General features: G+C 44.0%; 2 protein-coding genes and 1 long non-coding RNA gene across 6 annotated transcripts in view; 2 read left to right on the plus strand and 1 right to left on the minus strand.

Annotated features, from left to right (window-relative positions):
- pak2a (p21 protein (Cdc42/Rac)-activated kinase 2a) overlaps positions 1 to 6,143 on the plus strand; it is a 33,386-nt gene extending 27,243 nt beyond the window's left edge. For both annotated transcript variants that reach the window (XM_076022082.1, XM_076022085.1), the window contains 7 exons: positions 495 to 543; positions 642 to 754; positions 2,594 to 2,711; positions 3,260 to 3,359; positions 3,448 to 3,644; positions 4,288 to 4,425; positions 5,217 to 6,143. In XM_076022082.1, coding sequence (XP_075878197.1) covers positions 495 to 543; positions 642 to 754; positions 2,594 to 2,711; positions 3,260 to 3,359; positions 3,448 to 3,644; positions 4,288 to 4,425; positions 5,217 to 5,306 — 805 coding nt within the window. In that variant the 3' untranslated portion in view covers positions 5,307 to 6,143. The remainder of the gene's footprint in view (positions 1 to 494; positions 544 to 641; positions 755 to 2,593; positions 2,712 to 3,259; positions 3,360 to 3,447; positions 3,645 to 4,287; positions 4,426 to 5,216) is intronic.
- Positions 6,144 to 6,494: 351 nt separating this feature from the next.
- On the plus strand, positions 6,495 to 8,104 carry LOC142885532 (uncharacterized). Its single transcript, XR_012926301.1, has 2 exons — positions 6,495 to 6,792; positions 6,823 to 8,104. It is a non-coding gene; the product is annotated as an uncharacterized LOC142885532 (long non-coding RNA).
- Positions 8,105 to 8,674: 570 nt separating this feature from the next.
- On the minus strand, positions 8,675 to 22,201 carry LOC142885525 (calpain-5-like). 3 transcript variants are annotated; one of them, XM_076022080.1, is made up of 14 exons: positions 22,123 to 22,201; positions 19,845 to 19,918; positions 17,400 to 17,579; positions 16,867 to 16,998; positions 16,020 to 16,228; positions 15,599 to 15,791; positions 15,324 to 15,514; positions 14,781 to 14,858; positions 14,493 to 14,688; positions 14,252 to 14,374; positions 11,141 to 11,343; positions 10,395 to 10,516; positions 10,142 to 10,278; positions 8,675 to 9,320 (listed from the first exon to the last, which is right to left on the minus strand). In XM_076022080.1, the coding sequence occupies exons 3-14, from the start codon at positions 17,562 to 17,564 to the stop codon at positions 9,138 to 9,140; spliced, it is 1,932 nt and encodes a 643-aa protein (XP_075878195.1). In that variant the 5' UTR covers positions 17,565 to 17,579; positions 19,845 to 19,918; positions 22,123 to 22,201; the 3' UTR covers positions 8,675 to 9,137. The 3 variants fall into 3 exon arrangements, with proteins under 3 accessions (XP_075878195.1, XP_075878194.1, XP_075878196.1); XM_076022079.1 differs by lacking the exon at positions 22,123 to 22,201 and having other exon boundaries at positions 19,845 to 20,079; XM_076022081.1 differs by lacking the exons at positions 19,845 to 19,918; positions 22,123 to 22,201 and adding an exon at positions 18,999 to 19,158.
- Positions 22,202 to 24,853: the final 2,652 nt, after the last annotated feature.

Genomic DNA, 24,853 nt, shown 5'->3' on the forward strand with positions numbered 1-24,853 from the left:
CTCCTGATTGTTACTCAACACCAATCTAATCTTTCCTTAACATGCAGCGTGCATAGTTTTAAAAATTGACTATTAGAGGTTAGGGTGATCTTAAAGACATTTTAGTGACCATATAAATATACATATACACATGTATGTGCGTGTGTGTGTGTTTGTGTATATATAGTTTCGCATATATATAGTATAGTTTAGAAGCTCATCACCTCCTCCTTGTTGCTCCTCCCACCAACAAGGACTGACAGTAAGGCCAGACAGAGATTATGACATAGATTTAAAGAAATAGCCAGAGCGCCCCCCACAGGCCCGGAGGTGCACTGAACCAAAAGATGCCTGATTTCTTGGCCGACGTCTTACTTTACGTATAAAATACCCACAGCGATATTACACCACAGACTCTGTTCAGTATCCGCTCATGCTACCTGAACTTTACTAGCTCCTTGTGTATCCAAAGTACTTGCATCACTAATGTGATTTTTGATCATGTGTTCCACCAGAGCATCCGGTACTGTGTATACGGCCATCGACATAGCAACAGGCCAGGAGGTTAGTGTTGCTGAGCAATTCTCACATACTGAAGGGTTGGATTTAGGTGGTTGTTGTTATTTTTCACCCCTCATTCTTTCTTTGTGTCCTGTTCCCAGGTTGCCATCAAGCAGATGAACCTGCAGCAGCAGCCCAAAAAGGAGCTGATCATCAATGAGATCTTGGTGATGAGGGAAAACAAAAACTCCAACATAGTCAACTACCTGGACAGGTCAGTTCTCCCACTGGGAACAGAATGTTAATGTTGGCGTGTGTCGGGCTACTGTGGTGAAGAGAGCCTCGTCGTCTCCACAGTGTTTGTGTTTCCTTCCAGAAGAGACTGAACAAACAAACACCTCCTCAACATGAGGCTGTGGTCTCCCACTGCTCAGGGGCATGCAACATTTAGACTTCAATCTGTGATTCTTTTGGAATCCTGAGTAACTGCACATCAGACAGCTTACTACTGATTCTCAAAGCCTGTATCTGCATAAGCTAAACATCTGCTCTATAATACCTGCCACTGTCCACACAGTTCAGTCAGTGGTTTTGTCACATGGCCATGGTCGTGTTTCACTATCACAATTCCAGCACAAGCACCCAAATGGTTCTGTAGTGAACATTATAATAATATAATATACATTATATAGAACATTTTATTGTTTGCTTTCATGTGCCGAAATGGCCTGGCACCTACCTTCCTCTCCGACCTGCTGGAACCCTATGTTCCTTCAAGGTTCCTTCGGTCCTCCAATCAGCTTCTCCTGGCTGTTCCTAAATCCAGGATGAAGCTCAGGGGAGGCGGGGCTTTCACAGTAGCAGCCCCAAAGCTGTGGAACGAGCTGCGTCTGTATATTAGGCAAGCCCCCACTCTGCAGGTGTTCATATCACGCCTAAAGACACTTTTATTCTTTGGCTTTTCAAACACCGCATGAGTGACTGCTCTTTGCTCTTTTTGTGACATTTGTTTGTTGTTTGTTGTGGCCTATACAGCACTTTGTTGACTCAGTTGTCTTTTAAATGTGCTGCATAAATAAAGCGGTATGGTATGTTATTAATATTGAATATACGAATATCAGTATGGGAAAAAAATACATTCACTTGTACTGTCATAGAAAGACTTTTACACTTTACCTGAGTCTGGCTTCTTGCTCCTGTGATATTGTAGATTGTCAGTCACTGGCTGAGTCTCTACAGGGGTCATTGAGCTGGAGCTCAGAACACAGAGGCTGGAAGCATTTTGGGGAAAAAAAACTCTTCAAAAAAAATCAGAGCACCCTGTCAGCATGTTTTCCACATGTACATCTTCTTCATGGGTTCCTCCTCCTCCTCCTCCTCCTCCTCCTCCTCCTTCTTCTTCTTCTTCTTCTTCTTCTTCTTCTTCTTCTTCGTGTTTTATTGGCGGATTGCAATCTCAATTTTAAGGTGCATACCGCCACCAACTGAACCAGAGTGTGTATGACAGGAGTTTGTTTTATGTTACACTATATCTTTAAAAATTTACAATAGAGAATCATAAAAAAAAAATCAATTCATAAAAACAGTTATATCAAATGACCCAGTATCACGTGAAAAAAAAAGAAGCTATTACCACTCTCTGTATCTCCCTTAGTTCCTATTATCCCTGACCAACTCCAGTCCAATTCTGCCTGTCTGACCCTTTGTTGTAAACTATTCCTTTCTTCATTGTATTTGCTACAGTGAATTACAACATGTTCAACATTTTCCACAGTATTACAATATATGCAATCTTGTGAAACCTAGTTAGTAGAGTCTTATTTGGACCTGTATGGTAAAAACCTTGGTCTTGATAAAACTCAGCTCCTTCCTCTTCTGCCCCTTAAATGGGTGTCAGTTTTCTTTTGCAAGGTGCGTGACTGCCACCTACGGTTTGAATCTGAGAACAGCAACTTTACTGAATGGCTGCCGAGGAAATGTTCAGCATCTTTTTTCCTTAAAAAAACAAAACAAAAGAAATGCACTTTCGTTTGTGCACTAACAGTTCACCAAACAATGCAGAACAATAACAAGAAGACATCAGCACATTGGATTTTTTTTTTCCTTGTTGCAGCTACCTGGTAGGAGACGAGCTGTGGGTGGTGATGGAGTACCTGGCCGGCGGCTCGCTGACGGACGTGGTGACCGAGACCTGCATGGACGAGGGCCAGATTGCAGCCGTCTGCAGAGAGGTAGCGAGTCGACTGAAGACACCAGCAACACTGAACCACTCATTACCTACCACTATTATCTGCAGTGACAGACGCTGTTCAAATGTGTGTCCATCCAAGTCCACGTGCAGATAGACTGATTCTTTTTTAGAATAGAATAGATTATGCCTTTATTAATCCCACATTGGGTGAATTTTCCATAAATAATATAGTGCAAAGAGTTTTATATATATAAAAAGAATTATATATATATTAAAAAATAAATAAGATAGCTATGTATCTTGACTCTGTTGATGTAACATGCAATTTAGTAATGTTTATTTTTATGTTAAGATTTTTTTGTACAGGACTTATATAAAAGACTAAAGTAAAGAATAACATCATGTTAAAGATAGAATGACTGGAAAGTGTATGTATGAAAGCATCTCCTGAGTGTTTATGTTGATAAAAATTTTCAATATAAAGAAAGTTCCAAAAAAAGAATTAAGAAATAAAATAAAATATAATATTAACTGAGTAAGAAAGGAAAAACAAGACATTTACATCCTATCATTTTCTGCTTTCTCCAGTGTCTCCAGGCCCTTGACTTCCTGCACTCCAACCAGGTGATCCACCGAGACATCAAGAGTGACAACATCCTCCTGGGAATGGATGGATCCGTCAAGCTCAGTGAGTCTTCTCTGTCTTCATCGTCAGCAGGAGGTTGCAGAGTCTCACGCCGACCTCCCTCGGTCTCCTTGTTTGTCTCCATCTGCAGCCGACTTTGGCTTCTGCGCCCAAATCACCCCCGAGCAGAACAAGCGCAGCACCATGGTGGGGACGCCCTACTGGATGGCGCCGGAGGTGGTGACCCGTAAGGCGTACGGGCCCAAAGTGGACATCTGGTCCCTGGGAATCATGGCGATAGAGATGGTGGAGGGAGAACCTCCCTACCTGAACGAGAATCCACTCAGGGTGAGAAGCAGCGTCTGGTCTAGTGATGCGACAGGGCCAACCTTTAACCTGCGCGGATAAGTTTGGTTGTTTTTTTTTTTTGACAGTGCAGTCAACTGCAGGGCAGTTTCCCTTTTTTTGAAAGAAGGGATTTTAAAAAATGTTGTATGTTGGGCATTTATTTTGCAGGGCAAACAATTCAATTCAAGAATTTCAATAAATTGATTCACTGGACATGATTGAAAGTGGCCTTGCATTTTTATTTTTGTGGATTAATTTTGGGTCGCGACTTCACAATGAGGAACAAAAATGATGTAGGTCCTGAGACTCCACCAGTGGAGAAGCCCTGGGCTCAGCGATGTCATGTTGATAGGTGAGGTAAATGCATATGTCACATAACCTGCATGTGCCCTGACTCAGACGTCACGAAAGCTCAGAGCAGCGCCACAACAACAACAAGCAGAGAGGAGAAAGATTAGTGAGTTTCAGGACTGCAGTTGGAAAGATTTTCAAAGGATTTTATTGTCTTAGGCTGCTACATTCTACTTGGCTTGCCCAAAGCAAGACGCTGCAGGGTGTATGTGTTAAATGCGTTATGTGAACGTGTCCTGTGTGTTGTTGTTTAATGCACTTTCATGCACTGATGACCCGGTGCCGCCTCTAGGCGCTGTACCTGATCGCCACCAATGGGACGCCGGAGCTGCAGAACCCCGAGAGGCTGTCATCCGTCTTCAGAGACTTCCTGAACCGCTGCCTGGAGATGGACGTGGACCGCAGAGGCTCTGCCAAGGAGCTGCTGCAGGTAGAAGCAACCCGGACAAACACACGCACGTGCACATCATCGTCATGCATTTTCAGGCTCCACACACCAGATCTGGTGTCTATGGACAACATGAATATATTCCTGCTCTAGCTCCTGCTGTATCCAGCACAGCAGCAGAGCGTGTAGCTACTTCCTGTATGTGTTCTGCACTTCCTTTGGAAGTTAATTACACATTATTACAACCAACTAAAGAATCTCTAAATATGAACTTGGCAGGATGGATGTGTTCAGCGTGGGGCTGTCAAATGATTCATTTTCTAATTGCAATTAAGCTCTGAATTTACCATCGTTAAATGCAATTAATTGCGTTTTGCTTTGCGTGTTTACATTTGTGTTTGTGCAAGACAGCTCTTATTCCCATACTAGTGTGTAAACCATTTTTGACTGTAGAGTCTTACAACCAAATGAAAACAAAGAAGGAAGGAAGAAGGATTTCCTTCGAAATGCGCTTTATAAATAAGATGTATCGTCATTATTATTATTATTTCATTATTATTATTCATTAAATAAAAAATTTATTTATATTTATTATTGATTAAAATTAAGAACATTAACTTCAGAATGAAAGAAGCCAGCAGCGTCGCACACACACACACACACGCACACACACACATAGACATGGTGCTCAACAGTGCCTGTTGTTATCATTGTGGTGGTTCGTGTTATTGTGCTGCCTGACCTCCACCGACCCTGAATCACCCTTTTAACACCGTCAATCTCCATATTCTCCTCCGCCTCCCTCCTCCCTCCCTCCCTCCCACCCTCCGCAGCACTCCTTCCTCAAGCTGGCCAAGCCGCTGTCCAGCCTCACGCCTCTGATTGTAGCCGCCAAGGAAGCCATTAAGAACAGCAGCCGCTAAAGGGGCGGCCCTGGGGGTCGACGAGACGGGCCACGGCACAAGGGAAAGGAACGGTGGAGGGGGGGGGCAGCTGTGTGACTTACGGCGGCGACGGCACAAGGACTAAAGACCCGCCCCTCCCCCCAGACCCCACACCAAGGCCTCTCGTGTGGGACGGACCTCTGGCCTAGCAGCCTCCTCATGAGGGGGCGGGGATCACCCCTCTGCCCAGCTGACCTTTGCCCTCTCGTTTGCTTCTCCATCTAGCACTCTGTACATGTAGAGCAGCCCGTCACACGTGTGTGTGTGTGTGCGCGTGTGAGTGTGTGTGATTGTGTGTGTCATCCTATGCGTGTGCGAGCATCTCTTTTGTGTCAAACGTCGTCTTGCTCAGTTTCGGCTGCAGTCGCCGGAAGAAACTGAAGAAAAACGTCTCCGGGGGGGGCGAAAATTCACCTGCTCACTTCCTCCCTGCCCCACGCCCCTCCCCTCCAAAAAAACAAACAAAAAAAAGAGCCTTCAGAGCGGTGAGGATTCTGCTCCCCTACCCCCACTAAACAAACTGAACAAGGCTGGCTTTGCTCTCCTCCCAGTGGTGGAGCACAACCACCTGCAGCAGCTGAACTGAGAGACTCTAGGAGCCTCCACCTCGACTGCAGGAGCCTCCACCTCAAGGTGGCGGGGAAACATGTGTGTGTGTGCATGTGTGCATGTGTGGCCGTGTGTTCGCAGGGACGCAACTCTGGGAAAAAGTCCCGTTTGGATTCTCTCTTCCTCCTTAACCACCTCATATCAGAGCCAGAGGCCAACTTCTCTCTCATCACTTCCGAGTTTTCTTAGTTTAGTTGGTCTGATGAATTATCCTTCCTGAATTAGCATTAGCATTAGCATCTAGCCCTATTTATGACTGTGGCTCAGTACTTTAAATTATGACGTCCATACAACTGACAGGATGCTTTCCAACTCACGACAGGTGAACTGAAAAATGTATTTATGCCAATGATGCATCAATTATCTACAGTGGCAAAGAGACATTTGCCTAATTACCAGCTGAGAATTGAAAGTCTTGTATCCGGTGTATGCGTGTGTGAACACACAGGAACCTGGACCTGAACTGAACTCCAAACATCAAAAAAGTCAGTAAGTTCAGAGCCTCCTATTTCAGAACTGCAACAAATCAGAAGAGAAACACGCTAGCTTTTAATTTGCAAGAGTGATATTTCAGATGTTATCAGATAATTATGCCCTAAAAAATGATATCAGCGTGTGTGTCAATATAGAACCAGAAATATGGAGAAAATCAAATTATTTTCACTTTCATTCTTTGCTCTCATGTGACATTATCGCTGCCATATGACCTGCTGCCATGTGACCTGCTGCCGTGAACGGCTGGAGCAGCTTCCTGCTGTTTGGTTCCTTTCGCACCTGCTTGAACCCACAACTGTCAACCAACCAGTGACATTTCCCAAAGCTGCATCCCTCTGTGTATGTGTGTGTGTGTGTGTGTGTGTGTGTCGGGGAGGGCAGGGGAGGGGAGGGGGGGCTACCTCAATCTGCGCTCCCAAGATGCCTCACTCGTGTGGCCCACCTGGACTCTGAGGTGCAGCTGCAGGGGAACTGCTTGGTCCTAGTGCCCCTCTGATTTGTACAGCAGGTGTACAAGAAAACGGAGGAGTGGAGAGGAGGCGACATGGAGACCAGGAGGACGGCGAACAGAATTCATGCATGTGAAAATAAAACTATACACATCCTCCAGTAGGTTAACCTTGTTAGGCTGCGTCTGTAGGTATGTAAATACGGGAGCAAGGGAAGGAAAAAAAAACCATTTTTTTTCAGAATTATGTAACTTAAAAATGACCATATTCAGGTTGCTCTATTGTATGTATCAATAAATGTTTTGCACCCTGAGAAAAAAAAAATCAGAAAAGAGGTTAAAAAAGACTAAACAAAAGGAGATAAAGGAACACACCCACCACTGTCTGTGTGTGCACTTCCTGGATGCGGATCGCTGGGTCGCCCCCTCCCTCCCCCAACCCCCTGCACCCTCTTTTTTAAAATTATTCGGACACTTCCTTCATCCGGACCGACCGATGACGAACGCAGCGCTCTGTGTGCAGGCCCACACAGTCTGTCCCCCAGTACCACTGCTAAGTGTCCAGTGTGTGTGTGTGCGTGTGTGTGTGTGTGTGTGTGTGCGGTAGGTGTGGGTGGGCCCGTTGGCCCTGCGACCTTTGACCTCTGCCTCTACATACACGTACAGGTGATGAACTATATGAGCACAAAGGTGAATCCCGGGCCGAGAGACACTGCTACTGCTGCTACTGCTGAGGCCTGCTGTTTCCTGTGGTTGCTCCTGTACATTCCTATCTTCTGAATGTGTAAACCTGTACACGTGGTGTGAAAAACGACAACAAGAAAAAAAAATCCTCTATTAATGTGTATCAAGAGAATGGAACAAAGACAAAAAATGTTACTTTTTAAATTATTATCATTATTATTATTACTCTTATTATTATTGTCTAGCTTTGTAAAAAAAAAAAAAAAAACAACAACAACTGCTGATCCATCTGGCATACCTCAGCAGCCCCCCTCGCCCCCTCTCCTCCCTTCCCCCCACCACCCATCTTTGATGAGGGACAGTGAGTTGACGGGGAGATGAGGTTTTGGATAAACTATTTTTAATTGTGGTTGAAGCAATAGACTTTTTGAACTTTGAATTGTGCATGGCTGTGTCTTGAGTGTAAAAAAAAAAATTGACAAAATATTGCAGTTTGGGAACTGGACTGAAATAAAAAGAGGAGGAAAAGATGAGACAAGGCCGTTGTTGTGGTGGGCTCACGTGCTTTCAAGGCAAAATGTCACATGGAATTCACCCTCACCAGTGTTTTCACACACATAACACACTAGCCTGTCTGTGTGATATCCCAAAAATGAAAAAATAAGTTTATCCTTGACTTGTTTTGCTTTGCATCATTCTTCAGGAAGATGTGCTGAAAAAAAAAAGAATTACGACGAAAATCTATTTTTTTTTCTTTCTGAAAAGCCCTTTGCAATGTGTGTGTGTGTGTGTTTTGGGTTTTTGTGACTCTGCCATTGTTTTTGGCAAGCAATATTTAAACCTCAACCTATTTTATTTTCTTAATCCCTTTGTGATGTCACAAGGGGCACTGGTACCTCTCCCTGGTTGGTGACAGCACAGCTAACTGCCATCTTGTGGCTCCTTATTCTTGTCTCCCTCCAAACAGGAAGGTCCAACAAGGTGACAGACAGGCAGTTATGCTGCAGGCTGTAAACAGAGGGCTAAACATGCAGTTTTTTTCTGGATATCTACATAGTTTATGAGGTTGCTCCTCTGGAATCGGAGAGGAAAAACATTAAAAAAAAAAAACAAAAAAAACTGACAATAGGCTTATTATGAAACTTTTAATACTTTTCTCAAGATTTCCATTTTCCTTCAGGAGGATGAAAATTGTGTGATATGAACTTAAGCTCGAGAAAGTGAGGATGTGTTAGAGATACATACAGCAGGAAGTAAAAGTCATCCCGCAGAATGTTTTTGCATAAATGTCTCTCGAGTTGAGAGAGTGAAGGTTAAAACTCATATGACCGCTTTACTCACAGTATGTAGTGTCGATTGTCTGATATTATTACCAGGAAGTTTTTCTTAAAAAAAAAAAAAAATAATACTGTAATTGTTTTTACAGTAGTTAGATAAAAAAGTTTTCCTTAAAAGAATTGACATTCAGTCTTTACGCGTCTCAACTTTGCTTACATGCAGCAATAAAACCAGTAAACATTTTTGCTGCTTTGATGATGCGAGAGGCGTCTCCTCTCCGGTGGTCAGCGGTGGAGTCAGATGGCCGTCAGCTGGGTGGAGGTGACGATCCTCAGGCCGATATGTCCGGGCATCTCGTCGGCCATCTGCCGTCCCCGCTTCCGCAGCTGCAGTCTCTGACGCTGGGCCGAGTCCGTGGCCAGGCCGCTCAGCACCACCTGGCCCATGAATTCATCCTTCACCGCGTTGCTATTCCACACCTGAGGAGGAAGAGCCGAGCAGGTTCAAAGAGGTTCCTGTGTTCCCTGACGGTGAGCCAGCTGTGATTGGACAATGCGAGCGAAGATGTGGCCGGTCGCAGACAAATTACTGAGAGCAGCTGCTACATCTGACCCACTATTTCATAGCCATCCATCCACACTTACATACATAGATACAGACATAGATAGATACATAGGGGCAAGAAAGTATTTGGCAGCCACCGATTCTGCAAGTTGTCCCACTTAAAAATATGAGAGATCTGTAATGTTCATCGTAGGTGCACTTCAACTATGAGAGACAGAATTCAAATTGGAATTTAAATTTGAATTGATAAATTTGATTTCCGAAGAATTCATTTTCATAATTGTGCAGAAAATAAGTATTTAGCACTTAAAAAACAAGCAAGAATTCTGGCCTCACAGATCCTCCACTCGTTACTTGTATAAAAGACACCTGTTTGAACTTGTTATTTGGATAAAAGACACCTGTCCACACCCTTAGGTGTCAGACTGCAACCTGTCCACCATGACCAAGCCCAAAGAGCCGTCTAAGGACACCAGGGACAAGACTGTACACCTGCACAAGACTGGGATTAGCCAATCTGCAATAGGCAGATCAAATATATCAAATATGAGAAATGTATACTGTATCATTGCATAAACATTTCTCTTAAAATTGTTCAGATTCAATTTTTTTTTAAACTTTTTTTTTCTGTTAGAGCACTAACCATGTGGTTGCAAGAACCTCCATTTGGTTGATGTAGCAGTATAATAATAACAACAATGATAACGTTCTGATACTGAATGGCGTCGTCTCTTACCTCCACGGTGATGGGCTTCCTGGGCTTCTTCCTATAGAAGACGGCGCTGGTCTTGAACTCCGGCTTCAGCGTGTCCTTCTTGACAGCGGATCTCACCGACTTCCCCTCACAGTGGATGATCACATAAGGGTCAGCGCCTGCGCGGAAACAACAAGTCAGATTCTTCACCCCAGTAAGGCAGACTCGCAGACTTGTGGTCAAGTCTGGTAATGTGTCCATCCGCCCGTCTGTCTGTTCGTGCGGCGGCCCCCACCTCCCGTGCTGTCCTGCTTCTGAAGCCCCTCGGCGTCATTGACGTAAATGTGCGTCACAACTTGCGCGTAGCCGAGGAACGAACTCCAGCATCTGATCTTTGGCTTGTCCTCTGTTAACTCCCTGAAACCAGCAGAGGAGAATTAAGTTAAGTGTGTAATACTGGGAGATTTTGAAGAATATGAATAAATATGAAATGCGCTGTCAGGTGACCTGGAGCAAGACCCTTATTGATCTATGGATATTTATATGTATATATATGAGAACTGTTCTGAGGGCAGGAAAACCAAATTACTTTTATTTTTACTGTGAGTATACACTTTTATCCATGTATTCATGTATTTTATCAAAATAAAAATCATAAAATAGTCCCTGCAAAGGTCAAAGAGTTCCCTGTGACTCGCTGTCCACAGAGTGCAATCAATATATTGGCAAACTGGAGAAGTGTTTTTGTTGCAGTTGGACTGGCTAGCTTGGAAAAATAATTGGTCTCTTAGTTTCAGTCTGTTAGTGAAAGCATCAAAACCGTTGGCCAAAGAAAACACCAGAGTGTTGCAAAATACTCAAGATAGTTTTCTAGTCTCATTTAGACTTGTTAGACTTGTTGGAAGAGAACAGACAGAACAGAACAGAACAGACAGAACAGAACAGACAGAACAGCTGCTTGGGCTCTAGCTGACCCTGATTGTGAGACATGTAAACACGACAGTTTCCGGACTGGTCTGGGAAGATGAGGCGCTGACCGACCTGCAGTTCGAGTCCAGGTCGGTAAAGACCCGAAGCATGAAGTCTCCCAGCGTCAGTGGCTGGAAAGTGGTGGGCAGGATGACGTAGCGGCCCTGCGGCAGCGTGTGCCTCAGGAAGACGGCGCGGGCATTGATGTAGGTGGACGTGGCCACAGCCTGCTGGGACAGGATGTCGTGCATCCGGTACTTCCTGTTCAGCTCCACCTGGAGGACGGTGCGCTGTCATTACTTTGACCCGGCTTCACACATCATTCTAAAGGACTATGATAATGGTAGGTCTAAGGCAGGAGTGTCCAAACTATGGTGCGCAGGCCAACTGCGGCCTGTCAACTGATTTCAAGTGGCCTGTTGAATCAAACAAGCTGACTTTGTCTTTTGAATTTAGAACAAAGGCTGAGGCGTCCCCGAAATATACGGGACAAAGTGAAGTGCGTCCCGTATCAGGTTTTTTAGTTGCCAAATACGGGACAATCGCATATTTTACGGGAGGGTTGGCAACCCCATCTAGACCACAGACGGAAATCAAATGAGGTTTTGTCATTTTCCCTAAAAAACGGGACAAATTGTGTCCCGGGAGAGATTTTATTTTTCCCGGGACAGGTGGTGAAAAAAAGAGAACAACTCTGGGAAAAACGGGACGGGTGGCAACCCTATTGCACACCCCCAGTTTAAGGCCTTTAAAGCTGACGTCCATCCAACAAACTTGTTTTGTTTAGTTACAGACTGTGACCGATTTACAAATTGATGATGGAAACAATTTTTAAGTTATTTATCTGGTACAGTGGAGATGCAAATAATGCAATGCAAGACACGCATGTGTGCAAAATGCATGTGATGTGCTGTGAACATTTACATTTTCACCAGTGAGAACAGTGCCTTGGCATTTAAAAACAGGTCGAAAAAATAATCCTGTACAATCCTGTAAGACAAGTTCAGAAAGTAACTCAGTAATGAGAGGATCTAGTTTAAATACGTGTGTTTGTGCGTGTGCGCGCGTGCGTGTGTGTGTGTGTGTGTGTGTGCGATGTCACCTCTGCTACATGTGGTGACCAGGCTTCAAACACAGGACAATATGATCCTGGCAGGAAGGCTGATATCTAATTTGGCAACATTCACAGCTGCAGGAAAGCGAAGCGAGACGCCGGCTGAGTCGCACAGAGGAGTCTCAGTCTAGTCTGAGCAGACTGCAGCTCTATGAAACTGTTTCTACCAAAACACCTTGAAGGCACTGTGTTGACCTAAGCCCTTTGATGATGATGATGATGATCTTCATGGCATGTTGGTGAATTGAGAGACGCCCGGCCTTCTTTTGCTCGCTCCTCCCTTCTTTTGCTAATCCTCATGGACGGAAGCCTTTTGTGATGTCACAAAGGGCATTGTCCGCAGAATACCCCATGTGTTTGCCCTACGGTCTGAGGTTCTGGGTGCTTTGTTATTTCTTTGGAAAAACAAACCAACAAAGAAACCAAACATTTCATTTGGGCCCCATAGAACCTTGAATTCAATTAATCAATCAATGTACCGATGCCAGTATCGGGTATCGGTACAGATATCAATGCATCGGTATATCCCTAATATTAACAATAATAATCAGATGTAATTCAACAGGTTATTTGCCCCTGAAGGTGAAGTCTGGCTCTAAGACTTGTCTCCTACTTTTCGACTTGGTTCCCACAAATTATTTTTTTGGCTTTCAGCTGTTTATCAGCTTGAAACAATCAGCTACAGTGTGCACATTTCATCCATCTCATTGAAAATGATTTATCGTGCTGCTGAGATGGTTCTGTTTTGGTTCTGATAAACCAAGAGCCAAATGGAGTGCCGTCCGCCCGCATGTCGATGACATCTCCTGAAAGCATTCACCACTTGCTCAACAAATCACTAGAATTGCTGTGGACCTGCGCAAAGCCAAGCTGTGATGGATTGATACGGGCCCCTGACTCCCAATGTCCTCCTTCCTTCCTTTCCTCCTTCCAGACAACAGCATTTCCTCGCTAACGAGGTCGTAACTACCTCAACATGATCGCAATGCTGCCTTTCAAGGAACCGTCACTGCTTCAGTGATTCATAAATGTCTCGGCGCTCATCTTGCGACTCACAGCTACAGATCTATTACAACTGTTTACAGCTTCAATAAAAATCTTGAGACTTGGTGACACTTGGGGGGGGTGATCTGAAGCCCCAAATGGAACAGTTCTTTAATCTGCTTAATATATTTTACTTGAGAATTAAATGAAGAGTCTGTAGGGAGCCTTAAAAAAAAAAGCAAGATCATTTTATTTATATTAAAAATAAATAAATAAAAAAACACCTGGCAACCGATTCCAAATGGCACAATCTGATCTTTCCTTTGCTTCTTACTTAACCGAGGCTTTCCACTGGTCACCTCCCGTTGCTGAGCTAATGAACTAACCTCTCCTCGTTGCATGTCAGGAGTGAAGCAAACTCGTGCACTCCACTGAGAAAAACCTTCACTGCCACCTAAAATGCTCTGTCCAGCTGCGAAAACGCAATCAAATTTGGTTAAAAAAAACAAACAAAAAAAACACACAGCTAGCCTAGCATTCAGACTAATCTCATTAGCCTCAGCTTCTGCTAGCAGTTGCTACCGGAGTCTTTTTTTTTGGAGGCCAACTTGCAGCAGAACAATTCCAAAGATATTTGTGACTGAAAACACATTTGAAGACGGATGTGCAAAATTGCAGACAGCACAGGATCCAGCTGCAGCTCGTCTGTTTTATGGGTTGAATGGGTTTAGTGTGTGTGTGTGTGTGTGTGTGTGTGTGTGCAAGACCATTATTGCTCTATGTATCTTCTTGTATATGCACTGTATATGAGAAGCGTTCTAAGGGTAGGGAAACCAAATGACTTTAATGGCACCACGATTTTACACTTTTATTAATGTATTTATGGGCAGTATGTTATGCTTTAGCTTAATACCGTGTGCATTTTTTCCCTCCATTTTACTTCAGGAGGATAAGATTTTGTGGTATGAGCTTGATCTTGACAAAATGAGGATGTGCTAAAGATACATTCAGCACTTTGTCACACAGTTTTGGAAAATGAATGTAGCTGTATGTCAGCTGCAGCATGTAGGGGGGGCTGCTCTCACCCTGTGGATGCCAAAGCCAATACTCAGATTCTCGCCTTGGCCGACTCTCCTCTGGATCTTCATGTCCCTCTGCTGCAAGGTGACGAGCACTTCATCCTCCTCCTTGGTAATGTCAAACACGTACTGCAGGAAGAGGAACAAGCAGCAGATAGTGAGCGCACAGACGCACGCACACACGCACGAGCAGCGGATAGTGAGCGCACGTACGCGCAAACACACACACACACTCTGAAGTGGGCACCTGCGGGTTCTGCAGGAAGGTGGTCTTGTGGTTGGAACAGCCTCCACAGCGATTTAGCAGCGGCTCTGCGTTCTTGGTCCAGCTGCCGAAGTGAACCTTCTCATGCCACGTCTTGTGCACGCTGATCACCGACGTGTTGATCAGGCGGCACACGTCGGCTTCCGTGAAGAACTTGCACCAGTCAGTGAAGAACATCCTGCATGGTCAGAAGCACGGTGGCCATCAGCGGAGGTGCAGTGTAAAAAAAATAAATAATCAAAGATTTGACCGATTTGACCGTGAACGCACCAGAACTCCCCGTCGTCTTCGACAGTGATGCCGAGGTTTCCTCTCTCGGTGTCGCCCACCTTTGACCATTCTTCAGAACTGGTGAACAGAGAATAAGATTTTTTTTTTTCCTTTGTAATGTCCAGTGAGTAATATTTGGAGATCTTGAGAAGAAACAAAGTGGTTACATCTTAGATTGCAGCGCTTTCACTCCCTCTCCCTCTCCTGAGCTTGCCAGTGAACTACATTGCCCTCCTACACCTTCTTCCTACCTCCAAACAAGTTTCTATGTAGAATCTAATCTTTGTTTCCCTTCTTTTTTTTCATTTTGTTTTATCCCTTTTTCACAAGATGTTGAACTGTTTCATGGTTTTTACTGCATTTGCATCAACTTAAATCTGAGAGTCTTCCTCAGGTCAGAAGCATTTTTTTTTTTTTTTTTGTAAATCACTCACATAGCGCATGCAACATATAGTAGCAGAACTGTGGAGGGAAGCAGACTACCCAGCTGAATTTCCTTAAAATCCGCCCCCTGAGGCTCTGACTCTGCCCCTTGTCCATCACCTGTCACTCCAGGCTCCCTTCCACTCCGTCTTGCCCCAGGGGTTCCTCATGCGGATCAGGGGGATGGTTTCGTTACGGAAGTAGGCCAGCAGGCCGTGACCCAGGCGCACCTTCTTCACTGCCGTCACCGAGTAGGCGTGGCCCTTCACCAGCCCGTTGGCCATCCGCAGCTCAATCTCGTGACTCTCCGCCTGAAGGAGATTGGAAAAAAACGTCAGCGTCAGAGAGAAGTAGCAGAAGTACAAGTAGAAGAAGAAGTCAAATGGTGGCGAGACCTTGATGGAGCAGCTGATTATTCCCCCACGGTTGTAGACCTTCAGCAGGTCCTCAAACAGCTGCTCCTGTTTGGCCTCCTCCTTGTAGTAAGCCCCGCCCTCCAGGTCGATGGCCTCGGCCACGGCCCCACTGAAGTCCACCACCGCATCCCCGGTGTTCCCCCCTTCCAGGGACTCATAGCAGCCGGCCAGCCTGGCCACAAATACAAAGATAGATATAGATAGATATAGATAGATTTAAAAAAATCAGAACGATGATAGTCAGATAGGTACTCAGATAGATAGACAGATAGATAATCAGATAGATCATAAAATATGTCATTAGACAGACAGACAGACAGACAGACAGACAGACAGACAGACAGACAGACAGATAGATAGATAGATAGATAGATAGATAGATAGATAGGAGGGGATTTACTTGGCGTAGGCCTTCTCGAGCAGTGCGCTCCAGAACTCGTTGTTGTCTTTGGAGTGACAGTAGATGAGCTCTCCATTGATGGTGGGCAGCCGGTCGTCAACCACCACGTCCACCCACTCCCCAAACACCCAGAACTGAAAGTGGAAGATTCCAGCATAGTCCTCCGGGTGTTTGGGGTCCCACTCTTGGTCCTTGTGGTCAGGAATGACCTGAAGTCGTGCAGGTCATATTAGAAGAAAACAGATAAACAAAGAAACAGTCAAACAACTGTTCAACACAAGGCCACTTTAAGTGTTTGTTTCATTCATTAGGTTAAGAAAAGCCACTTGGAAAAAAACAAAACAAAAAAAACCGTGCATTTTTACAGTAACTTTGTTCAGAACTGTAATTAAATCCACTTCCTGTTGCATCAACTCTTCTCCACCAGGACAACAGGGAATTACTTGTGGGTGTTTCTCAACTCTGCATATTTGTGGGTGGAAAAAACTTTCTTGATGTGGAAAGACTGGAATCTAGTGGCCGTCCCTATGTGAGTCACACAAAAAAGTGCACTTTGAGAGACAGAGTCCACGACTGCGTTTGTCCTGCGAACCTTGAGTGTGAAACGTGCGGTTCACATGATCCATCGGCAGCTTCACTGGATGGAGGAATTTGGAATTTCTGGCGTTGACAAAGAGTGAAAACCCTCCAGGTGAATTCCTGACGTGATCTGAGCTGCTGTCAACTGGTTTTGTTGAAATGTGCCTCTGTGTGCTCTGATTGGCTCTCACCCCGGCAGCTCAAAGGTCGTCTGTTACGGTCTAATAGCGAGCAGCACAAAGCAGCACCAGTGTTCCCAGTGACTGACCTTCTTCCAGAGGTGTGGCTTCAGAGCCAGGCAGGAGCAGGCGGCCACGAACCAGCAGTTTCCCACAACTCCCTGGTTCAGGTCATGGGAGCTGATGCCTTCCACAAACAGATGGGGGTCCTGGCTGATTTCCTGCAGTATAAAAGCGAGATTTGATTAGATTATTTAAACATTTTGCTGTTTTCTTTTCTTTCTTTTCTTTCTTTTTTTTAAACTGGCGCCTTCAGCTGCACTGCCTCACCACCTCTGTAACTCCCTCAATCCTGGCATCAGGAACACAAACTCACTACCCAAGTTCTAATCACACTTGAAAACCCACCTCTTTAAACAGGCCTATGTATTCACTGCGACTGTCAATGCTCTGCTGCAAATTCTTAATTCTGTTAATAGTGTTGATGGTTCTTGTCCCTTTAAAATTTTAACTGTCTATTTAAATCTGTCTGCATGGTGATCTTGAGTGTCCTGTAAGGTAGTTTTAAATAAAATGCATCATTATTGTTATTGTTATTATTTACGTTAAAGTTGATGCTCACCTTTGGTCGTTTCCACTCCACAAAACCTGGAGGTGCTTTCCTGAAGTACAGCGAGGTGCTGGTGGCGGGAAACTCTGGGTCCTCGAACAGCTTCTTGTCCCGGATGCAGTCCCTCCTCAGCTCGCTGTAGTGCTGGTTCTTGTACGGCACGGCGGAGGAGAACATGGTGAAGCCTCACAGCTGTAGATGGACGACAGGAACAAAGTGGCGTTTGGACCTTTTAGGTTTGGCTGGCGGTTGGGTGTTGGCAAGTCGGACCGTTTCAAATGGCACTGCACTTCATCCTGTCCCGAGCTGGAGTCTGTCAGTTCTCTGGATACAGACAAGAGCTCACAGAGGCAAATACAAAGGCCCCAAAAACTACGTGGGTGTAATATATTAAGAAAGCCAGTGAACAGCAGCATTCTCAGGGGGGAAGCGAGCAGCGGTATTTATATTTAGAACTCCAGATCTTTCACTCTTGGCTTCATGTGGTGCAAAAAACATTTCATATTTGCAGTATATCAAACTAGGTTTGAGCAGAAAGTAACAAGTTTAGAATGGTAGTGTTGAAGTCAAGACCGCAACCAACCGGGACCAAGACATTATCAAGACCAGAGAGTATCAAGACCGAGACAAGATCAAGACTGCAGATATCAAAGAAAAATCACAAGCTTTTTTTAAATTCAAGGTTGCTTCTACATAAATGGAACAGCAATATTTCTTTTCAGCAAGGTTAATAATTTTCTTTAACGTTTTGCTGCTTTCCAAGCAATTATGAACCATTTTCAAAAAAAACAACTGTGCGTCGTAAGATTAAAAAAGTTAATTAACTAGAAATGATTTCACTGAAAATAATGGCATTCAAATGATGAACAAAATCGAAACAAAATCTTTTATGTTTGAGTTCAACACTAAAAATACACTTATCTCACTCATGGTGGTTGTGAAAGACCACAAAGTTCTGCATGGCTCTTGGGATGAGGTGGTTAAACAACTCTTGATTATCTGTAATGCAGTGTTGGCTGAGTCTCGACCGAGTCTCAACCTATTATGCTTTTCCTCTTTTCTGACCTCTAAATACCGTTCAGATCTACAAAGCTTTCAGTGTGGGTAATTGTGTGTCGCTGCTCTGGAGGGGCCAGAAATCAAATACAAAGGCCAGAAAATGAGTTCAATAGGTCCCCTTTAAATATCCGGAGTCCGTCCAGTCTGAGACCGAAAACCTGGAGCCTGGAGACCAAGACCAATCTCGAATACAAGAACACTTGGGACTTTCATTCAGCCTCGGAAGCACACTGTAAAAGTCCCTTATTATGATGTCACAAAGGGCAGGAATATCTCCTCCAGGTGGGTGATAACAGGAACTGCCACACCTTCATTTTTGTCTCATTGTCTCATGTTTTTTGCTACAACAACAGATCAGTTTCAGCTGATCCCAGTCCCAGATGAAAGTAAAAGATAATTAAATCAGTACCAAACAGGATTCTTGGGTCTTTTTCAAATAATAACAACAACAGCTCACAACCACCACAGCTGATCCATAAATGTCAAAAAAAAAAGAAGACAATGAATAAATAAATAAATAAACAAACAGCGGCAAAGAAACATCCAGCCTACCTTTCTGACAGCTTCCCTCTGGCTGAAACAACCAGGAAGTGTGCAGGTGTGGAAGCTGCCTGCGTCACCCTCCCAGTGCATGTGAAAGGTGTTGTGCCACGCCCAGCTTGCGTGTGTGTGTGTGTGTGTGTGTGCCTTGTGGCTTTGTTGCCTTTGCCAGCATTTTTGTTGTTGTTGTTGTTTGTTGAATACTGTTTTCTGTGATTGATCAAAACAAAATTGGCCATTGAGTCAAAGGTTGCCAGTGTGTTTAAGTCTGTGTGTGTGTGAGTGAGAGAGAGAGAGAGAGAGAGAAAGAGAGAGAGGGTGAGTGAGTGTTATCTGTGTGAGAGTTCCAGTATAAAGTGGCCCGGCAGGTTATTTCTGGTCACATATTTGCTCTCGTGCTGCGGATGAAACGCTGCGGCGACGCCTTAGATACCTTCCAGAGTGTTGCTTTCATTTTACTGTATTGATCTACTACACACAAGGCAGCAGGTCACATTCCAAACACATTGTCCCTCGTTGCAAGATGTTGTGTTGCTACACATTTGTTTTAATCCCCCATTTTAGAACAAGGCGCAGATATGACCAGACTTGCAGCACATGGGATTAGATTGTTGCCATGTGTTGACACCGCAACCACGACTAGTCTGAGACAATGTGTTCATTCTCTCTCTCTCTCTCTCTCTCTCTCTCTCTCTCTCTCTCTCTCTCTCTCTCTCTCTCTCTCTCTCTCTCTCTCTCACCTCTCTCACACACACACACACACACACACACAGTGAACTCTACAGACTAGGCGTTGTCAGTCTGGGCAGGTTCAAGTAGGCTGCAGACTGAAGGCAACAGTCAAGAGCTGCGACTCACCTGTTGTGTCGTGGTGTGTTGTGTTGTGTTGTCGTTCCCTCGTGGTGGCAAGCTTTAAACTTTCTCTCAGGCTTCTGTGAAATTCTGCAGAAATTCAGTCCCTCATTTTATGTCCCGATCTACTGCATGAACGTCGGCTCTAAGCCCCCACCCCCTTTTTTAATTTAAAATGTAGCTCCTGAAAACTTCCTCGGACATATTTCCTGTCTAGTTAGTGCGGGTTAGTGTGACGAGCACCACTGTGCAGCTGTGGCTGCTGTGACTCTGAGGGCGGGAAGCAGGGAGGGAGGGAAGAGGAGGTGAAACTCAACACCTTTGCCGCCTCCCACCGAAACCAAAGGTCAAGTCAGAACCTGCCCATCAGAGATTGTCGTTTTTGAAATAAAACAAACAAAAAAGTAATTTAATACAACACGGTCTGTTTCAATTTCAAGTGTTTTCATCAAGAAAAAAAAAAGTTAATTAGCCTGAGGTCATTCAAGTTAAACGACAAACCAAAGCTGTGTTCTATTCTCAAACTGAATGAACTGCTTCATTTGGACGAGCTGGCAGCCACTCAAACCGTCCCGGTTTAACTTTTTATGGAGCACAAGAGGAACTGTGACTCCCACAAACAGACACAATTTGTCTGTTTGTGGGAGGCTTCCAAGAGAAAGAATGGGGCAAAGGAAAGGAGGCAGATCTGCAGCAGGGAGCCAGAATATGAGAAAGTCTACGAGCTGAAACAGAGTGAGGAAAATTCCATAATAAATAAAAGTAGAAATCATTTGTATTGGCAATAACAGAAATAAACAACATTCGGATTCGGATGGAATTACATGTTGGTGAGAAAGTGGATGTCAAGGGAGGACAGAGGGATAAAACATTTTGTGGTACAAATAAACAACAGCATCGTGCAGGAGCGCAACAACACAAGTCATGTTAACCAAAGTCACTTGAAACTAACTTGGACGGCAAACTAATGGTTGTCCAAACCTTGTGTTGCTGGTATGCAGTCGAGTCGAGTCAATATAACGTGTATTTTGGCACTTATCTTGAAAAATCAGACACTGGCAATATTGCACAACATGTTTGTTACTTTTACCAAAATGAAGATATTTCTGTGTTTCCACAGCAAGCTTCCTGCTGGCCACTACTCCAAACATCAACAAACGTCTCATTAGAAACAGCTTTAAACGACATGTGCAAGTTATTTCGCTCATAATGTCTGGTTTATTTTATAAAAGCTTTGGGGTTTACGGGCTCACTCAGAGTGCTCTGGTGATATCCATGTTCTGCCAAGAATTTTATCTAGAAAGTAAAAACATCTGTTGACCAGATGCTAAAAAACACAGACTCAGCCAAAAATAACGTATTGACACATTATTTTGTGTGTACGGAATCGCGCGTGTGTGTGAGTAATTTTTCCGAACGTGGAAAAGGAAAACTTTCTTAAATATTATATCAGATTTATTCAGACACCAGGACACGCAGACAACATGGCGGACGTCACCGCTGCTTGCTCTACAGGTGCTCCAGCGTTCGCCAGAGTTCGATTAAAACCCGAGGTATTTAAGACTGTCGACGGAAAAAATCATAGTGGAAGATGAACTCCTACACTTCCTGGCTATGAAAATAAAACCATGAAGTCAGGACGAAAGCGTTCTGCTGGCTGCCAACTGCTTCGACTCTTGAGTGCATTTGAAGCCTCAGAGAGAAAACGCTGTTTGAGCTCCGTCCTACTGCGCTGCGCAACATCTCGCATAAAGGTGCGCAGAAAGATGTGAACATTTAAAAAAAAAAAAAAAAAAAAAAAAAAAAAAAAAAGCTGCCTCAAAGTGTTGAACGAGGGTGGCGATAATGTCCCAAGGTTTATTTCGCACTATCTTGATGAGCTCCGTCCAGTGACTTTTACGAGCATGGATGTTTGTAGCCTACTCCGGAAAGTGGAGCAGCTACACACCGAGGTTTTCTATGCCATGACACACACACACACACACACACACACACACACACACACACACACACACACACACACACACACACACACAATTCTTCCAGGGGATTACTCGACAGCACTTTAAAAATAAATAAATAAATAAATAAATAAAAAAGACATTTAAATTTTTATTTTTTTTGTGATATTCACAGTAATAGGAGAATCTTGCCAGTCTATGATGAGGAGAACGTACACAAACTCCTCGATGAAACTCTAACAGCGGCTCTCTGCTTACCACAGAGCCTGGCCTTCTACTGCCACTATGTGGACGAACATTATAACTTCAACTTCACCACTTACCTCTGCTGAAAGAATTCCAAGCGTTCATGCACGTGCATGTTGTGCCGCGGCTCCTGGCTAATGCTGGGACTTGATGGGTTTGCTGTCTGAGAGTGAAGTGTTTTCAAGCACACCGATTAATATTCAACAGTTATTGTGTTAGTTGTGTTTCACCAATGTGTTTGTTAGAATGGTTCAGGTGACAGTTTGACCCCTTTTCAGTCGGTGCAAAATATGCGGAATGGAACGCCGATAAAAGAAAACATGGCTTTCCATCAAAGTTAAAGGTTACTTGAGGTGGGAGGCTGAACTTTACCAAAGCAAACAAGTCGTAAAGGCAACGGATTTGGAAGCGGATCAAGAACTGCGAGACGGGTGCAGTCAAATATTCAGGGACCGTTTGTTTGGGGAAAATGAATGGAATGCTCTGAATCAATATTTCCTAATGGCTTTGCTTTAAATGCTTAACGCGATTATTGACCCACCTGTCTATTATCACCGGTCTTCACACAAACCCCCGATAGAAATTTTCACTGGGTGCTAAAATATGTCGACTTTATCTAATCATTTAATGGGAATGTATCTGCTGACGCCTTGCAGGTGGTTATACATCGTGTTTATCAGCATCCTTGTTTCATATTTAATGTCGGTGACAAGCAGGAGACTCGGTCCAGGTGGAGGCTTCGGGAAAAGCCTCTTTGTTGCTAGCAAATAATGGCTGTCGATGGGGGTGTTATTGTAGCAAAAACTATATAATTACCCCCCATACTGTCTGTCGTCGTAGCAGGAGACAGGCGTGGCAGTCTTGTGTGTCCTAGACTTGGGTCGAGCAGTAGAGGGCGCTAGAGAAAGCTAGTTGTGAACGCTCCTCCAGCCTGTGGACTGAATGAGTGGGGCGGAGAACACTTGATGAAACACAAAGGTGCATCTTTGGTGCGGCCTGCTGGGCTGCTGGGCTGAACAAGCAGGACGCTCAAATCAACTCACGTGACGTCATGACGGTAGCACACGCAGCCGTTCATGCACAGTTTTGGCTCTTGAGCACGCGTTACAGTTTCAAATGATCAAATGAATACATTTCACTCAGGCCCCAGTGAATTTCTGCACGATGTTTTACTGTCTCTGCACATGTGTGAAGACAGTGTATTTAATCCAGCGGCGGCAAAGACACAATACTATTTTTAACTCGCATGTCTTTTGTCTATTTATATACAGTGTTTCTCAACACACATGAACGGCAGTTTTTTTTTTTTTTTGCAGCCACGCATACATTTGTATTTGCTCCTCCGTCTGGTTTGACTGCAGGATTCTGGAAATTGGGATTCATCATTCGATGAAAGGTGTGGAAAAATTGACGTTGAACTGATTCCAGATGAACAATAGCGCTTCTAAACTTGAAGGTTGGAATTGGCCCAATAGTGGCCACTGCATTTGGAATAAACACAAGAGAACAAATGCGTGAAATACGACTGTTTTAATTGCAAAAGGATACCAGTTAATACACTGAATGAAACACTGAAACAAGCCACTGTGACACTGCAAAATACCACTAAAAGGATATTATAAATTTCCAAGGAGAGAGGAGGGGAAGGAAAAAAATTGAATTCCTCGAGTCAGAAAGGCGTAAATATGAAAAAGCACAGGAAGTTATTTACACCATGAATAATGAACTCTAGAAAACAAAGTGTGTTGGGAGGCCTCCTCGTTCCAAAACGGTTAAAAATCTTTTACAAACAGCTGTTAGCAAAGAGCCGGCCTTCCGTTTCCTTCGTCTTCTTCTTTTTCTTTTTTATCATTATTATTATTATTATTATTAATATCAAAAACAGTAGTCTTTTAAAAAGAAAAGGCACCACTGTAGGTGATGAGTTCAAACCAGCCCTCTGTTGTGGTGGCGGGCCGGGAAATAAAAAACACAAGACAACCAACATTTTCCTGTCAATGCTTTCGAGCTATAGAAAAAGGTTTCCAAGTTATGTCATGATTATGTACGGCAACACAGACGTGGTAGATAGAGAGATGGACAAAGACAAATTGGGAGGGTTTTTTTTTGTACAAAATGGCGAGTAAAGTGAGGCGTCCCTGCTGGCGGGCGTGCTGGTGTGACAGCGCTCCCTGCAGGAGAACGGCGGAAATCACAGCACCGGGGCAGTTTGGCTATGTTGGTTTTTCTACTGAACTTATGCTCATCATGCGAGCAGGAAGCTGCTCACTAGTATAGACATACAACTCTCAGACGGTCATAATGGAGTAAATGCATTGAATTTTTTTTTTCCTGTTTCACTCTTTTTCGGTATAAAAAGAAGGCCGCCATTCCCAAAAGGAAATAAGCTCCAACTCCTCTCGAATCAAAATGCATAGACGTTAATCTCACAGAAGCTACATGTGCAGCACTTTTTTTTTTTTCAATCAGAATATGAAGAAGTTAATTGTGGTCACGCATTATTTCCTTTTATTTTTATCTTTTAAATCTGGCAAGAAAGATGATAAAGTGTCTGTTGCTGCTTTGTGCTTTGGCTTCATCCAATTTCATGATTCTCAGATTTGATTCCCTGCAGAACCCTGAGAAAAATTCACATCAGTTTTTAAAGATGCACATTAGCAAGACTCGACCGCAATGTGAAAAAAAAAAAGAAAAAAAAAGAAACCGTGGATGTAGAAATTGCACATAGGCTTGTAAAAAGTATTGTAAAAGTGTTTGGAGCTCATACGAGGACATTAAAACTAGGAAGAAAAAGATCCTAAAATACCC

The sequence above is a fragment of the Nelusetta ayraudi genome, unplaced genomic scaffold (genome assembly GCF_046127955.1).
Source record: "Nelusetta ayraudi isolate G7.1 ecotype Tasmania unplaced genomic scaffold, CSIRO-AGI_Nayr_v1 ptg000011l, whole genome shotgun sequence".
Classification (NCBI taxonomy): Eukaryota; Metazoa; Chordata; class Actinopteri; order Tetraodontiformes; family Monacanthidae; genus Nelusetta; species Nelusetta ayraudi.

Excerpts from the sequence above, each read along its gene's own strand:
- LOC142885525 (XM_076022080.1), bottom strand. The coding sequence starts at position 17,564 with ATGTTCTCCTCCGCCGTGCCGTACAAGAACCAGCACTACAGCGAGCTG. Across the intron at positions 14,375-14,492 it reads CCTTCCTGCAGAACCCGCAG|TACGTGTTTGACATTACCAA; the intron begins GTGCCCACTTCA and ends CTCTTCCTGCAG. Across the intron at positions 11,344-14,251 it reads TTGGCTTTGGCATCCACAGG|GTGGAGCTGAACAGGAAGTA; the intron begins GTGAGAGCAGCC and ends ACCGTCCTCCAG.